The 18,453-nt window shown below is 43.7% G+C and overlaps 1 protein-coding gene across 3 annotated transcripts in view; it reads right to left on the minus strand.

Moving 5' to 3' along the window:
* Window positions 1-18,453, minus strand: part of SETBP1 (SET binding protein 1) — a 434,457-nt gene that overhangs the window by 217,618 nt on the left and 198,386 nt on the right. For 2 of the 3 annotated variants that reach the window (XM_064294587.1, XM_064294588.1), the window contains exon 3: window positions 2,777-2,830. The exons of the other annotated variant lie outside the window; for it this stretch is intronic. In XM_064294587.1, the coding sequence (XP_064150657.1) occupies window positions 2,777-2,830 (54 nt within the window). The remainder of the gene's footprint in view (window positions 1-2,776; window positions 2,831-18,453) is intronic. 3 annotated transcript variants of the gene reach the window in all.

Here is an 18,453-nt window from a genome sequence, read left to right on the forward strand (position 1 = left end):
CCGAAGCTTTTACATCTGTGCCTTTAAAACTTGCTGAAGAGAGAACCCACCTGCCAGCCCCAGGCTTGACTCTAGCAGATAGTTCTACCCTTTTCGATCCAGAGCCTGAGCTCACCAGCCTGGGAAGCCCTCCCACCACTAACATGCAATCCCATCACTTAGAAAACATTGGCTACTAGGCGCAAGCTGCAAAGTATGTGTTTATTTCCAAGAACAAGCATGGTGTCTTTAAAAACAGATAACCATAAGAGAAAGACAGAAAATTGCTTTCTTACCCTCTTCTTCTCTATCTGGATGCAGAAAGGGGACAGAGACAAACAGAGAGAACATTGCAGCCCAGTGGGCAATAGAATCACTGCTCCCCACACTTTCAAAGCTGAGAGTCATCAAAGATTAGTGAGAAAATCATGACTATTTTCCTTAAGAGGATGCAGCAGACACAGGCTTCAAGGAAGAAAAAAAAAGTCCTGTACATGCAAGTGATAAGTGTGGACCGTGAGAAAGCTGACAGGCCAGATTACAGTGAACCCAGTGAGGGGTCCTCAGTGAGCTCCCTCCTGAAGTCAGTGTCAGTTCCTGGAAGGGAACAGCCTGTGAATTACTGCAGACGTCAGGATTGGGGTGGGGGTGGGGTGGGGGGAAGGTTCTGTTTCACCGGAAACCCAAAGAGAGAGGGGGAAGATAACAACAGCAGCCACCAATTTGGTGGAGCGGAGTCCAAGGGGGCAGCCCAAGCATGTGGGCTGCTTTCTGTTTCTGTTTGTGGAAGCATCCAAAAGGGTGATGTTGACTTGAGACACATCCGGGTCTTTTTGATTTAGGAATAACACTAGAGAATTAACTTTGATCTGGGCATTACACGCTAGCCACAAGATTCCCAGGACTTCCTGGCCTCAGGAACAGGCATCCTGAGGAGTCAAAAATATGCACTTATGCTTACAGCCTTGGGGGGATGACGCACAAATGGAACAATGTGAAAAGGCCCAAAAGAAATGAGGGGAGCCATTTGTACCAGAAACTCTGTGGAGTTGTCTGTGGGAACATGGAAGTTGCCTTTGTAGGGTCACGCTCTCAAATATTGTGGACATACAGTAAATATGTCTAGCTTTTCCTTACCCCATTTAAAAATCGAATATCTAGAAATTTATCTAAACAAACATGGAAAGAATACGGCTCCCTCAGAAAGAAATAATGCCAAACCACAAAAAAGAATCAAACAAAACACTTCCAGAAACTCACTCTCCCCTATGTGCCCTTTTCAAGCCGCAAAACAGCATCATGTAAAACCTTTCTTCCCTTTATTTTTATACATTTTCCGATAAAAAGAAATCTTTAGCTGGGGCGCCTCTGTGGGTGAGCGTAGGTGTGGATGTGGGTGGTGGATGCATAAACGTTGTCTTTCTCGTGTTTTTGTTTTTCATTCCTTTAGCTCAACTGGAAGTTTGTGTCAATAGATGTATAAGTATTCTAATTAGTTACTAGTTCACAATGGTTGTCAAAAAGGCTTCCTATCAATTCTAGAACCTCACTGCATCCCTGACAGAAGGATCAAAAATCTGCCATCAAAACACCAAAAAACTGTTGTACGATTTATCTTTAAGTGTCACTGATGAGGCTCTTTATTTGTTAACTCTCTTCCTCTAGCCTCTCACTTTCCTCTCCCTGTCCTTGTCCCTAGTTGTCTGTGTAATCTTGGGCCACTTCTCATCAGGATGCTGATTCTCAGTTTCCCCAGCAGTAAAATGGGAAACATAGGATGTGCCCCACCTAGGAGACGTGTAGTGAGATCCTGGATGTGAAATATGTTTTAAGAAGTAAACATTCCCAAATATATGGAATTCTTGCTATTAAAAATTACTTATTCTACTCTCCAAAGGTCAGTGCCATTAGCTATGATGTACCTCCCCACCCAGAAACCACACTCTGGGATCTTGAGACAGGCACTGACTTGCGGGGGGGTAAGAGAAAGTTTCATATCAAAAGGAAGGTAGGGGCAAGGACTGAGTACCACAGCTATGACTCTTGGATTTATTTTCCTTTGTATACATGCTGTATCAACATGGGGTCTCTGGGAGAACAAGGACTTCTGTGTGGCTGGCATGTGTTTGTGTGTTGGTGTTGATGTGTGTTGTATGTAGACAGTGACTCTGCTTCCAGAGACAGGAAGGATGGTTTTCCATCTCCAGTTTCTGCCAAAGGAGTTCCCAGACAGCCCTTGTCTGTGCCCTCTTGGGTTTACCCACCCACCACAACCTCCATACAGCACTCTGGACCGAGATAATAGTGGCCCATTTCCTCATCTAGATCAGCAAAACTCAACCATCTGTCTCTGCAGGAGTTTGAGATTAACCTGGCCACTAGACCATGACTGCCAGGCATTTGCACATGAAGATTACAGAAACATGACTGTCCTGTCCAAGAAATAAAGAGAAGAACCCCACCCCCATCCCACCTACCACCTCCTTTGGTTTATTCCTTTCCTAAGCTGAGTCACCATTCAACAGTTCCCAGCATTGTGATCTAGGTTTTTCCCCCCATTATAAAACATTAAGAGGAAAAGCAGAAAGAGGTTGTTTTGTTCTTGATGGGATGAGAGAGACAGCTGGAGGGAGAGGGCAACTACCTGGTAGTTCTCATGGTTGGTACCTTGAATTGGGGGCTGGAAATCCAAGGGGCGGGGGGAGTTCCTGCCCTTGTCGCCAAGTTTGTTTGATCATGACCAAGCTAGGTAACATTTCACTTTTCCAAACTACATAAAAGGATCAGTGGGACTTACCTGTGGCTGAAATCCTTTGAGGTCGCTAGTTGCAAGGTCACTGGCTGTGAGGAGCTGTAAAAGACGAAAGGAGTTTTCCTTAGTGATACTCCTCAAAGTCTGCACACGGTACCCTCAAGACAACTAACCAGCAACGGACTCACCATAGCCTAGATTTGGAGCTACAGAAACAGAACTGCAAAAGGCCTAAGCTAGGACATAGGTGATATTTCTCGGCTAGGAATCTAGACTCAATGGCCTTCTCACTTTGTGTCCACCATATCTCTGATTTCATAGAGCTCTCTTCCTGCCCTCCCGCATCTTCAGCCTTTCTAAATTTCTATATACTACCAATTCTTCACCAAACCAAACCAAACCAAACTCGTTGCCGTCAAGTCAATTCCGACTCATAGTGACCCTACAAGACAGAGTAGAACTACCCCCTAGGGCTTCCAAGGAGTGCCCGGTGGATTCGAACTGCCGGCCTTTTGGTTAGCAGCCATAGCTCTTAGCCACCATACCACTAGGATTTCAGGGTCTCTAATTAGGGATCTTGGACTATGGATAGGTTTCAGTGGGCCCACAAAATCGCTGAAATTATAAATACAATTACGTGCAAGTCTATAAGAAAGCCAAACCAAACAAGTTGCTGCGGCGTCCCCTCTGACTCGTGGTGACCCCATGTGTGTTCTAGTACAACATGTCTGTGCTTCATAGGGTTTTCGATGGCTGATTTTTCCTAAGTAGATCACAAGGCCTTTCTTCCAAAACACCTGACTGGATTTGAACCTCCAACCTTTCAGCTAGTAGCTAAGTGCTTAACTGTCTATGCCACCCACAGGGAGTACATATGCAAGTCTACAGATGCACACATTTCCTTAGGGAGAGGGTCTTTGGCTTTCTTCTTATTATCAAAGTAGTCTAAGACGCAAACAGAATTAGTGATTCAAACACAGTTCAAGGCCAGTCTCCTCTGGGAGAGCTGCTTTTATTTATTATTTATTTATTTAAATCAGACCAGTACAAATGACTTTCCTCTTCTGAACTATAAGCAACTCAGGTTTTGCTATATCGTAAGTTGTCTTTGATTTTATATACTATTTAGATGTTCATAGCTTATGTCCCAAACTCTCATGCATGATATTAGAGTGTAAGATTCAGGTTTATATATTTTCTGCACCTCTGTATTTAATCAATATTAGAGACTAAGGTTAAGGTTTTAAATATCTTTGCACCCTCTGCAGGGTTGTGCACTAGAAAGTACTCAATAAAAATGTATGGTTAATTAATAAAATAATTGCATTCATCGCTGCTGTTCAAAAATGCTGGGAAAGTGCAAGATAGAAAGAGAAAAAGGGCAGATGCTTATTTGGATTCAAGGAGTGTGACTGCTAGCTTTGTTAGGCCTGGAGAGCATCTGTGAAAAATAGGAATGATTTCATGTTTGCTGTAACAATATTTTGTTTGGTTCAAGAAAAAGAGGGAGTCCTGCTGGGCTTCAGTGCCTTCAGCCTTCAGAAAAGCTCAACTGGGCTTTCCAGCTTCCCTAAATGACTCTGGCAAAGAAGACCTTAAGTGGTGTTGCAGCTGGGATGGAGCAGACAGAAGGTGGAGAAGGCAAAAGCTATACCTTCTCTGCATACCCAGTCCTGCTGCTGAGATTAGCCACGTAGACAGTGCCAGGGGAAGGCAGGATTATCAGAGTACAGAGAGCAGGTTCAGCCCCTCTGACTGCAATTAAACAGCCAAGCAACATTATCCTTTAGGGCACTTGACTTGGCAGCAAGACCAAACATAATTATAAAAACTAGTCCCTGCCTCCGAGGCACTGGTAGCTCAGTAGCAGATTTCTCGCCTCCCATGTGGGAGACCTGGGTTCAATTCCCGGCCAACTGTACCACATGTGCAGCTACCACTTGTCTGTCAGCGGTGGCTTGTGTATAGCTATGATGCTGCAAAGGCTTCAGTGGAGCTTCCAGACTAAGATGGACTAAGAAGAAAGGCCTGGCGATCTGATTCTGAAAATCAACCAGTGAAAACACCATGAAGCACAACAATCTGATACCCAACTGATTATGGGAATGGTGCAGGATCAGGCAGCATTTTGTTCTGTCGTGCATGGGATTACCATGAGTCGGGAGCCGACTCAACGGCAGCTAACTACAAGAATAAGAACATGTCTTTGCCTTTAAGGGATCTATGACTTGGTTGAAGGGTAAGACACGTGTACGTGAAAGTGTAAGCAGATTATAGTTGGGTGTGAGCATTGAATGTGAAGATCAGGCAAGAGATGTCCAGGTGGGGTTGCCGAAATAAGGTGGAGTTTGAAACGAGCCTGAAATGAAAGGTGGCAGGGCAATTGGGAGAAGCAGGATGTGGAAAGGGACTTTCCAATCCCCACCTCCCCCCTTTGCATTTACTAAGTGTCAGCTACAGCAGACACTAGGGGAGGAGGAGGGAGTTATGATTACTGAGGACAGCCTGGGTGCCCAGCACAGTGGTGCCTGCTTTATGTAATTTTTAATCCTCACAACTCCTTGATGAGGCAGAAAGTGTCTCCATTTTATGGATGGGAAACTGAGACATGGAAGTTCAATACCACTGCCTAGGTCACACAGGTAGCATGCAAACTATATTGTTCTAAAGCTCATGCTTTTTCTTCTGTAATAAGCTATAATAAGCTGCCTCTGAATTTTAGCACACTGGGGATAATTTGTTGAGAAGCCTTGGTGTAGAAGGAAAGATAAGCACCAGTCATATTAGACTCAACTCTTGGTTAAATGAGCCGCAGACAATAACATGAAGAACATGCCCCCATGAATGACCCTTCACCGACTTTCAGACACTTTTTTATTTAATTCCTAATGACCATCCACTCTTTTGAACTTATTAATACAACGTAGGCCTCTAACTTAAGCTGGGGAGAAGGGGCAGAAAGGGCGGGTGTGGTATGGACATGTAAGTGATCTTTGTAAGAACAAACCAAAATCAAACCAAGCCCACTACCATAGAGTTTATGCCAACTCATAGTGACCCTGTAGCTAGAGTAGAACTGCCCCAAATGGTTTTCAGGGCTATAAATCTTTATGGTAGCAGACTGCCACATCTTTCTCCCATGAGGCGGCTTGTGGGTTCAAACTGCTAAACTTTTGGTTAGCAGTCGAGTGCTTTAACCACTGTGCCATCAGTGCACTTTTGCAAGAAGAGGGCTACCAATATGTCTTATCATATAGGAATCAATTTCAAATTCTCCCAGCCCTGGGAGTAAGCTGGCATGAATCCTTCTACCACCTTTCAACAGAGCTCACCATGTAAGCAGCAACCATGAGACCAAAATGTGTAGTTCCTCCTAGTTCCGAGATCCCACAACTGAAAATAAACTGCAAGGATGTTCAAAGCATCTTAAATAGGCACTATTTTCTCATGTCAGTGGTTTTGAGATTAAGAAATGACCAGCTCCATTTGTTTGACTGGAAACAGAGATACGGAATTTGGGGTTATTATTCCTTAAGTCCCAAGCTCAGCAAAGTTAGGAGTTATCACACCTTCCCTGGAAACTTGCGATCCTCATTTCCTTCTCTTAAGAAGGAGCCAGGTGCATGCAGTTTAGTTCCTAAAAGTTCTGTTTTATGGTGTTGTATATATTTTTACAGGAAACCCTGGTGCTGTAGTGGTTAAGTGCTACGGCTACTAAACAAAAGGTTGGCAGTTCAAATCTGCCAGGCACTCCTTGGAAACCCTGTGGGGCAATTCTACCCTGTCCTATAGGGTCGCTATGAGTCGGAATCGACTCGATGGCACTGGGTTTTTGGTATGTATTTTTACTTTTTTTTTTCACCCAAAAACCAAAAACCAAACCCGTTGCCACCGAGTCAATTCTGACTCATAGCGACCCTACAGGACAGGGTAGAACTGCCCCATAGAGTATCCAAGGAGTGCCTGGTGGATCTGAAACCACTGACCTTTTGGTTAGCAGCTGTAGCTCTTAACCACTATGGCACCAGGGTTTCCTTTTTCACCCAACAACCATAAAATCCTTGAGTGGTACAAACGGCTAATGTGCTTGGCAGCTAACTGAAAGCCTGGAGGCTTGAGTCCATCCAGAGATACTTCAAAAGAAAGGCCCGGTGATCTACTCCGGAAAAATTAGCCACTGATAAACCCAACGGAGCACGCTTCTGCTCGGACACCCATGGGGTCGCCATGAGTCAGAGCTGACTGAAAGGCAACTGGTTTAACAAGATCATGTCTAACAAGACTGTGACCCAGATCTTACGAAACTTCTGCATTTCTCAAAGTGTTGAGAAAAGTCTGGGCATATAATCAGTCAATAAATACTTCTTGGTCAAATGACTTAAAAAGAAAGTAGAGAATACTGTCAACCTAGAGGTGAGTATTAGAATGACTAAATTGCTGAGCCTAGAGAAAAGAAGGGGAGAGACAGGTTTGTGACAGCCTTCACGTTGACAAAAGGAAATGACACTCAGCATCCAGAGCATTTCCTGCATGAAGGAGACACTCAAATATTTGAATGAGTTAATCAGGTCCAACGATGGGAACAAGCTCTTCTCTATCTGCTGCAGGATTTATGAGAGAATGTTGGCATACAGCCTATGAGTCAGAGCTCAAATTTAAGGAAGGACAGTGTGAAGGTGAATGAGGCTGGACATTGCATGAGTCCACCATGAGGAGAGAGATAATGGGATCTCTCTGTTCTGTGCATGAAATGATAAATTGTTAAATGAGCCCATCACCTTTTAGTTATGTTAGCTTATCTGATGGTGGGTTGAGGGAGGCAGGGAGGTGATGTTAAGGATGGTAATTCTGTAACTTCCAAAACTTCTGAATTCCTTAGCTTGGGGATTCTGGACTATTTCAATCACAATCCAATGGGCATGTAAGTTATTATCTGAACTGGGAGACAACCAAAGGCAAGATTTGAGACCTCTTCGCTAAATGGTGTTGAAAGAACATGGTCAGAGAAGTCTGTCTTTCCTCGCCAGCAAGCCTCAGCTCCCACCTTGCCTAGCTCTTGGGCTCTAAAGGCTATGTTTTGCCATAATGTTTTCAACAAATACATGAGTTCTGAGGAAAAACACAGCCTCACACCTCGGTCACTCCCCTATTCCCAAAGCTGAACATTTCCTAGTAGTCTACACATTTTGCCCACAGGCAGGCAGAAGGGGCCCTCAGGCAGGTGTGGATTCAAAACACAGGACAGGAAAAAAAAAATTGCCATCGAGTCTATTCCGGCTCATAGTGACCCTATAGGACAGAGTAGAACTGCCCCATAGTTTCCAAGGAATGCCTAGTGGATTCGAACTGCCAACCTTTGGATTAGCAGTCAAGCTCTTAACCACTGCACCACGAGGGCTCTGCTAAACGCAGGACAGGGAAGCCCATATTTTTAAATCATAGACCATGTAGAGCTGGACCCCAAAACAGAGCTCCAGGCTTAGAGAGTGTCAGGACCTGAAGGCGGCAGTGGAAGATCCCAGGGTGGATGAGAAATCACTGTATGCGCAGCGAACTCAGGAGCCATTTCTGTGGAGGAACTGGGGTGAGAGAATGTGGTGTGGATGAAGGGCCCCATTGTGTCCCTTGTACCTCCTTCAACCACAGAGGCTCAGATTTTCCATTTCAGGCATACAATTTCATTTGAAAAAGAATGCTCTGCTACTAAAATCTACAAAATCCAGAGTAAGTTCTTATTTTGCAGAAAAAGAAGCTGAGAAGTGGCTTTTTTAAGATCACACAGCTAGTGAGCAACAGGCCAGGGTAGGTCTCCCTCGGCCAGCTGATTTCCCTCCTGATGATCAGAGTGCCCTGGACCCCCCGCAGAAACCTCTGCTAGTGACTGTCTCCATCCAGACACAACTGGCTGCTGAAGTTGGCTGACCTCTGTCCTGAAGGTGGGGCAGACATGCTCAGGAATTCAGGAGGAGACTGAGGCATGGGCAAGAAGATACGAGCATGTTCCCAAAGCCACTGCCTGGAAGAGTACTGATTCAGGTCCTTCTCCAAACTCTCCAACTCCAACGCTACCCCCATTATAAAGAGCCCTATTGAAAACAGTTCAGTGCCCACATCAGTTTGGCCGTGAGGGGAGGGGTCCAAGCCAGGTAGGCAGAAAGAGGGAGGAAAATGAAATCCAGTGTCTCTGGGGACTTCAATCAGACAGCAGTTAATGAAAAGGATCCTGCATTTTCCCCGGATGGCCAAATGTCTGTACAATTCCCAGGTCTAGCGGGTGTGGGGAAGAAGAGTAGGCAGAATTATATTTAAAAGGCAAAGGAAGGAGAAATACTTTCATCTCCCTGGTGGAGCTGGGCAGTGCTCCTGGGGCCCTGTGTCAGGCCATTGTCATTCCTGACATGTCTTGCCACTCTCGAGAACAATCCACATTCAAAATATTAGGAGGATGACCCTGCTTTCTGTTTTTGAAGAACTGCAGTCTCTCTCTTGGCACAAGTGCAGGGTTTTCTTTTCTTTTTCTTTTTGCCATGTTAAGTCCAAGAGATAGGTTGAGGGGCAGAGAAGAGTAGAAGAAAGTACAGGGAGCTGTGGGAGTCCCTGGGTGGTGCAAATGATTAACGTGCTCAGCTGCTAGCCCACAGGTTGGAGTTTCAAGTCCACCCAAAGGCTTCTCAGAAGAAAGGCCTGACAATCTACTTCTGAAAAATCAGCTATTGGAAACTCTGTGGAGCACAGTCCTACCCTGACGCATGGGGTAGCCATGACTGGGGGTCAACTTGATGACAACTGGTGGTTTGATGGGACCCCTGAGGGGGCGAGAGGAGAAATAGCCTCAGCTTTCCAAGCAGGGACATTCTACTCTCTTGCTCTTCTCTGGCCCCGCTCTCTAAATGGGATTCTCCTTCCTTTGCTTCCATCACCAGAAATCACCCATGGTACAGCTGCAGCCAGCATCATCCCGTCGTGGCCGATGCAGGCCTAGGAATGCCCCTCCAAACAGCTCCACTCCTGCCAGCTAACCTCTATAGCTTCTAAAGCTTCCACCAAAGGAAAGGAGGGGATTGCTGCACATTTCTCCCTCTCTTCTCCTGCCTGAGGGACATAATTTCCCTTCTGCTGACCCACAGCTGGGTAGGGTGAGGCCTAAGATACCCCCACCAACCCCTCAGGCTGACCCAGGATGTGTGTCTGGGAAGGAGTCACAGACACAAAAGAGGGAGGATGAGGGTCATGCTGGACATCTGGCCAAAAGGATCTCAGTCTCACAGACATGCAGCTGGACAAACTGAAGCCTGGTTGCCCTGGGGGTACTCTGAAGGACTCTGGGCCATTTGCTCCTCCCAGATACTCTCTCCCTTGAGGGCCAGAAAACAGATGATGGGATGTGAAATGGATGGGTTGGTAATGGGTAAGGAGGTAGATAAAGGAACAGAGGAAAGATGGCTTTGGGTAGAACAAATGACCCATTTTCAAATTTGCCCACAAAGACACCATATTCTCATTAAATAAGCTTTCTACTTCACCTCTCCCCTTTTCAATATGTCTCCTTTCCCTTTCCTATTTAGTGGGAAATGGGTCCTTTTCTCCATTTTTATTTTGTGACTTACCACTTGCTTCTTACTTTGGCTACAGGATAGAATCTAAACTCCATCCCACCCCTCCTTCTCAACTCACGCACACAAAAAATTAGAGCAGCCTATGTGAAAGGCAACACACCAGCAAGCTGAGGCAAACATCCAATCATATGTGTGTCTGAGGTTTCTAGAGATCTCAGACATAAACCAGCCCTACTCTCTCCCTCGGCAAAGAGGAAACTGAGGTCCTGAGAGGTTAAGTCACTCACCCAATGGAAAATTAGGAACAACAAATCCAACCATATGTAAGCAACCCAAAGAAAGTTTTGGGTGCCCAAATACCCGGGGACTGGCAGATTCCGGAAGGGAAGAGAAGAACTGCAAGGAATGCCAGGGATTAAGACAGAAAAAAGGAAAGACTAAAGAAGAAAGGGTTTCCACCAAGCAACATGCTCTGGAAGCTCCAATCACAAACTCTGCCAAGAATACGGAAGGAAATATGGAAACTGGAATAAGGGAAGTAAAATAGAACCAACAAGTTGCTACTCTTCACAGGAATGTTAAATGGAATGAGAGTGCATTAGACTAAGAGAGGGAAAACTTATGTTCTAGCCCTGGTTTTGCTGCAACTCCCTATGGACTCTGTGCAAATCACTTAACCTATTTAGGTCTCATTTTACCACCTGTAAACTGAATTCCAATGTTCATACTTGCTCTACCTTTCTAGTATTCCAAAGTAGTACGAATTTATCTTTCTGAGAGTCTGAAAGAGCCAAGAATATTTGAGTTTTTAGAAAAGATTTGCAAGGTATAAAAATAATAATACAAAGAACACCAGTATACCTACCACCATGCTTAAGAGGTAAAACATCGTTGAGTATGGAGCCTCTTTTTAGAATGAATATGGAAAATGCCTTAAAATCTCAAATCTGTCTCATCAACAGGTTAACCAAAAGTTTTCTGGATTTAGAAAACAAAATCTAATGTAATGCTTTTATTTATGAAAGTTAAACTACCCCACCACATATCAAAGGACTTCAACCTTACAAAGCATGTAGAGCTATGGTTATTTCAAGGAGAAGTTCAGCTATCACCATTGAATCTGGGATATTGTGTTGGATGAGATAATTCAATAAAATTTGGAATTTTTTGTACAATATAAATAGTAAAAGAGCATCTATAAACAAATGCTAAATATTTTAGTTGTTCTGCAATTTTTGTATATCCCACCTTGTTCCAGAGCAGTTTATAATGGCTTCATTTTCTTTACAATTTAAATTTCTATTATCAAGTTTTTAAAATGAAAGGCTCCTTATAAATTCAAAAGAGTAAAGCAGAGGAGTCCAGAAACTAGAGATGGAATGGAAATGGCATTTTATAGATAGATTTTTATAAAATTTTATTAAAGCCTGACCACTAGACCCTCATTTTTTACAAGGAGAAAGCATTGTCTAGCAGGTGTTGTGGCTTGAAGAGGATGATGCTTTCAGCCACTCATTAAGGAATCACAGGATAAACATACTATTTAAAACAGGTTCCCAGTCCAGGCAACCTCCAGCTGCCTTATAGCCAAGACTAGGAGGCAGCTAGAAGAGATTAAGGAGGATACCCCAAAGAGAAGAAGTAGCTTAGGAAGTAGAGGAGCCGGCATAGGTTACAAATTATTCTCTTTGGCTTTGGGTAGTAATCGACAACCAACACTATCTCTCAATAGGGCGACAACTCTCACAACCAGAAAATTCTGGAAGTCTTTCACAGTGCTAAATAGAATGCCATGCCCAGGGCCAAGATGGCAGCCATTCCTCAAGGTTGTTGCTGTTATTGTTACTTTTAAACTTATGACATTTCTATTTTGGATAATGAACCAGAGGTAAAAATGTTGCCACCAGAAAAGTGGAATTCCACTGAGAAGGCTGAGACGTACTCTCCATTCGTTTCAGACATGTACAGCTTGTACTTTACAGATGCCCGGTTTCTCAGGCATTTTTCTAAGGAACCCAGAATTTCAGCCCAAGGGCATGAAGCAACAGTGTGAGCTAAGAGCAAGAAAAAAAAAAGGATTCAAGAAACTACCCCCTTAACACAAATATCTCAGTGAGTGGCCTCAGCTGAGTCATCTACTCTCTCTTTGTCTTAGTTTCCTTGGCTGGTAGAAACAAGAGTTGTGGATAAAAGTTTCCCAAAGATTTCTTTCAGCTCTGTAAGTCAATGATTCAAAGCTGGCACAGGGAACAAGGCCGTCACCATTACTATTCTCCCAGTCTTACCAGTTGTGATAGCAGGAACAGCAAATATGGCAATATTGGGAATAGGAAGGAGCCCTGGTGGTACAGTGGTTAAGAGCTTGGCTGTTAACCAAAAGGTTGGCTGTTCAAATCCACCAGCCGCTCCTTGGAAACCCTATGGGGCAGTTCTATTCTGTCCTATAGGGTCATTATCAGTCAGAATCAACTTGACAGCAACAGGTAACCAGGAACAGGAATCAAAGCAAAGTTTTTTCAATGTCACAAAAACAAAACAAACCAACAAAATCCCCACAATTCCTCTCAGCCCATGTCCCTCCCACCAAAGGGATGGAAAATAGAAGGAGGGGACTCTATCTAGTTTCCTCTCTCCCCTCTCTTCTAACAACACTACCCCAAATGCACACACCTCTAAGAAGTTGTCTACACTTTCTGAAAGAGTTCTTAATTGGGAAGACAGCGGGGAGGCAAAAGAGATAGTTATGTACTATGTCTCCACTATTGATTTGCTAACAGGAATTTGGACAGATGGCCACACAGGCTGCTACATGGGTTCACCATCCCAGTGAGGCTGATGTCAAATCCATATTCAAGTTAAAGGTCAACAACCTTCCAATTCAGAAGGCACTAGCTCTAACTGCCAAGACATTTGGGGTGAGTATGCAGAGGCCAAACAGCTGGCTTCCCACCAGCCTAAGCTCCATCACAGAAGCAAGTTTCACGCTGGAAGCTGCCATCCTAGCTGGGCTGTGTGTCCTTTTGCTAAATCCTCTCCACCTTGTGTAATTTCAAAGGTTAAAACTGAAACCACTGACACCTCCAGTCTTAGTTTTGGGCTCCTTTGCCAAAGAGCAACAAGGATGACTAAGAATAACTTTGAAAATACTTCCAAGCAAGCCTGGTCTTGATTGCTTTTTTTTTTTTTTTTTTTTATTACTTTTAAATGATGGGGCTCTAACATTTACAGGTGAGACCTATAACAAATTCCCCCAGATACATAGCCAAAAGAGCTTTTCCTTTTTTTTTAAGGATTTAGATTGTGTAGCTTTCCATATATAACCTACGCTTTTGCAGTGGTGTATATATTTGGTTGTTGTCCAAGTCACAGTTACTTCAGTATCTGGGTGGGAATGTCTTTAATTCTTCTCCTTGCAGATTAGAGCTGTAACTACTGAGATCTAATGAAAGAGGAGGCCTCCAAATGCCCTAATCCAGGACTGAGACTATAAGTCCTGTTTTATGTTGTTTGAACCTGGTGAACCAAAGAGGCTTGTCCTGCCCTTTACAAACTTCCCAGTAGATTGCTTTTTAATTTTTTCCAGAATAATTTAAGGTACTTCAAAATATAGCTCAGGAGTACTCTGATGTAAGGAACTGGAATTCATGGGGGCTATCTTGTGTGGCATTAGGTAGGAAGTTTACCTGGTAAACCTACTATAAACTGGTGATTGATGTTAATAGCCCATTTATTAAATTGTTCAATAAAATAATACAATGTAGCTCCAGTGGGCTACATAGTTTCTGAGGTTACCAACTAGCAGGTGGTAGAATGGGTTTGAGCCTGTTTTGGTTTTCTCATTCTTTTTCACATCATAATACCCCATAAGACCCTAACTATTTTAGGAATGTGTATTGTTGGAGCCCTGGTGGCACAGTGGTTAAGAGTGCAGCTGCTAACCAAAAGGTTGGTAGTTCAAATCCAGCAGCTGCTCCTCGAGAATCCTATGGGGCAGTTCTACTCTGTCCTATAGGGTTGCTATGAGTTGGAATCGACTCTACAGCAACAGGTTTTTGTTTTTGTTTTTTTGACATCTTTTAGGTCCTCTAGAAAGCTTCTGATGTTTTGAATGAACCACGCACAGAAACAGTATAGAATAGGGGTTTTCAGATTATACCCTAAGGAGCCTGGATCCCATAGAAGTGCCCTGGGAATTGTAGGGTGGGTTGAGAGAAGCTGACACAGGGAGTTCCAGGTTCCCAGGCCCACCTTATCCAGAACAGCACAATTGTTATCAGTCTTTAATATTGCACTTCCATGTAAGATCTAATTGATATAAAGCTTTATAGAAAACAAATTTTGAAAACTCATATCTTAAAGGATGCCCTGGTAGCATAGTGGTTAACAGCTTGGCTGTTAACCAAAAGGTTGGCAGTTCAAATCCACCAGCTCTTCCTTGGAAGCCCTAGCAGGCAGTTCTACTCTATCCTACAGGGTTGCTATGAGTCAGAATCGACTCCCCACGGCACATAACAACAACAATATACCTTACGAGAGAAGGCCTCTATACAAATGCGCAAGCCATTCCTGATACTAACAGAACACTTGAGGAAAGAGAATTAACCAGCTCACCTCTTTAAAGATGCTAAGATAGTTGTCTCTTACCAGGAGCAGACTGAATGTATGACCAGATTTCATTTTAATCTTTCATACTATTAAATAGAATTCTTTACTACTTGTCAAGCATTGCTCATCAGGAAAATACTTCCTCTTCCTTTCTTATATATCTTCTGCAGACAGTGATGTCTGCTTTTCTCATCAAGTTCAGCAAGATACATGCTGAAGAAAGCATAACTGATTTACCAGGAAAGAAGACAGCTACAGATATGGTACCTCTCAGCAGCACAATCTGGGCTATAGGTCTCTTCCTTCCAAGAAAATTAAGAAATCACATCACAAGCATCTGTGGTTTGTTTCCAATGTCCGTAAAAGGCCAATGAAGGAGTTTCCCTTCATTGAACATATGCCAAGCAAATCTGGATGCCAGGGGGGAAATCTACCCTTGTATCTCTCTTCTTCTCATCATTTTACTTGAACTTCTGCTTAGAACTGACCAGATGATCAGTTCACTTGGCTCCAAAACTAGTATCAAAGCTTGCTAATGCATCCCCTTGGCAAATCCAGGAAATTGATTTATACCCCTAGGCTCACTCAGCAGAAGAGAATGGGAAAGTCAGAAGGTGCTTGCTTCAGGAAGTATCAGAGGACTGGAGTCAAAAGCTTGGCTCTTCATCTCAGTGTAGCCAATTTGGCTGAGAATCTGGGTCCCTCAGGCCAAATCTGGAACAATTAATCACAATTACCAGTGAATATCTACAAGGGATAAAGTCAAACTGGACCCAATGGTAGCTGAACCTTGCAAGTTGCAGGTAGCTATATATTTTGTAAAATCCTCAAGTAAAATGGAAGGATCACTACCAGAAGCCTACAATGAACTCTTGGCAATTGTATCGTTAAGAATTACTATGACTTTTTCAGTACCTACTGTTGGCCTGTTATTGTTCCAGTAGATGCTTTAACTTTTAATTCTCCCGCTCTCAGTGAAGGATTGTTTTTGTTTTTCTTGTTCTTAGCTTCTGTCGAGTTGGTCCTTGACTCATGGCAATCCCAAGCACAATGGGAGGTAGTGCTGCCCGGTCCTGTGCCACTCCATGATTCGTTTTGATCCGAAGAATTTTCACCAGCTGATTTTCAGAAGTAGATCACTAGGATTTTCTTCCTACTCCGTCTTAGGCTGCAAGCTCCACGGAAACTTGTTCAGCATCATACCAACACACACACCTCCACTGAAAAATGAGGGATGGCTGCTCTTCAGGTGCATTGGCTGGGAATTCAACCTGGGTCTCAACATGTAAGGTTCAAATTCTACCACTGAACCACCAGCATCTCATGTGCAGGATAAAGAAACCAAACCCGCTGCCGTCAAGTTGATTCTGACTCATAGCGACCCTACAGGACAGAATAGAGCTGCCCCACAGGGTTTCCAATGAGTGGCTGGTAGGTTTGAACTACTGACCTTTTGGTTAGTAGCCAAATGTTTTACCACTGTGCCACCAGGGCTCCCTTGTGTAGGATAGATAGATATTATTTTCATCACTTTAAAGTTGAACAAACTGAGGCTCTTACTGGTTACATAAGTCACCTCCAGTTATAAGGATAAAGCTAGAACTTGAACATAGCTCTGAATCATGGCAAGTTCAGTCTTCTTTCTAAGGTATACATGACCCCCCACGAATCCCGTAGTGGAATGGTGCTGTCTCCCTGCCACCTCTGCCAGGGATGCAGCCCTGGCCCCCATGGTCATCAGCACCATCTCCAGTTGTATGACTAGCCACACAGGTGGACCCGTGTAGCCTTACATGGCCTCATAGGCTCAGCACCTAACTTAACAACTCTGCTACCTGGATCTTCCCCTAAAACTTCTCTGAACTCAAACTGACATTGTTCAAGGGAGCTTCATTCCTTCATTGGCTGATTCAGATGAACAATCTTCACTATACACTGTTGCAAATGTAGTTGATCATCATACCGATCTTCTCTCCCTAACCAAATTTATCCTTCATTCCTTCCCTCCTTTCTTCCTTCCTTCTTCCCTTCCTCCATCCTAATGAGGACATATCAAATTCCAGGCACCATCATAAGTGCTGGGAAGATCCAGAAACTACCAACTGCATTCCAGGGATCAGCTCACACAATTAAATCCTCTTAAGAATCTGATAAGGTAGGTACGATGATTATATACCTCTTTTACAAATGAGAAAACAGAAGATTAGCAACACTAAGTAACTTATTCAAAGTCACAAGGTAGTAATTTATAGATATCCAGGTAATAAACTCTATTCCATGTGAAACCAAAGCCTGAACTCATTCTTAACTACTGTGTGTGTGAGCATGTGTGTGGCATGACACCAGTCTAAGTGCTGTCACAGTGTAATCGCATCCCACCTAGAAAAGATTTTTGCCTTTTAGAGACAAAGCTAAGACACAGGCAATGGGACAGGCATTTACAAAAAAGGGTAACCAATAATAGGAAAGGGATAGCTGCATCCCATGGGAGAGGAAGATCATTATGTCATATAGGTGGGCTCTTCTAATAATGCAGAGGAATGGGAAATCCCAAATAAGCCACCACTGTTGCTACAGGCGTGAAACACGCTATTATGATGTTCTTGAATCCAACACAGCACGGAAACTAGAAGGAGCACAAGTAGCCAAGACAGTTTTGTGCCTAAGAGAATGAAGGAGCTGGACAGCAGGAGGTAGGATCTTCAGGGAAGACAGACAACTATCTTCATCAAAGATAAAAGAAGTGAAACCTCGACGACTTCCCCTCATTTGCAAGAAACAATCTTCATAAACCAAAAAATCCAAAAACCAATCTTTGCCTTCTAAATAACCTCTGCTTATGGTTTCATCAGAAAGATTCCTAAGTGTCTTTAAAGAAGATCAGGTTGGACCACTGGTGGCATAGTGGTTAAGAGCTTGGCTGCTAATCAAAAGGCCAGCAGTTCAAATCTAAGCAGCCATTCCTTGGAAACCCTATGTGGCAGTTCTACGCTGACCTGTAGGGTCACTATGAGTTTTTGCTTACTTATTTTAATTCATGAACTGGAACTGGCTTGTTTTATACTCTGCTTTTGGTCAAAATTAAGATCTCCTTGCACTTCTATGTGAAAACTGTTTGCTCGACCAATTTGTAGGCCCTTCCACAAACAGCTCTGTTCTTGCTTTGGTGTCACGTGGCATTGCAAGTGCTGAGTACCTGGTTCTGCCATTCCCTAGAATGGCAGCCTCTGAGGACGGAGAGAGCTGGCTGTTTTTAGAAGGTATCTTCACCACTGAAGATACTCCACACAGAAGATGCCATGGCTTCTAAAGATGCTTCCCAGTATATAAAGCATAGGAAACATCCTTGGAAAAGAGGATTAGGTTTCCAGTATTACTATTTTGAAGGAGGCATGGCTCCTTGGGAGACAGATTTATCTACTCCATCCATCCATCATCCATCCATCCACCCACCCTCCCGCCCACCCACCCATCCACCCATCCATCTATCCATCCTGGTACTGTGCTACAGATCTGTTCCCCCTTGTATTTAATGCTGGACTTCTGGAAACAGCTGGTCCA

Source organism: Loxodonta africana, chromosome 11 (genome assembly GCF_030014295.1).
Source record: "Loxodonta africana isolate mLoxAfr1 chromosome 11, mLoxAfr1.hap2, whole genome shotgun sequence".
In the NCBI taxonomy this organism is placed as follows: Eukaryota; Metazoa; Chordata; class Mammalia; order Proboscidea; family Elephantidae; genus Loxodonta; species Loxodonta africana.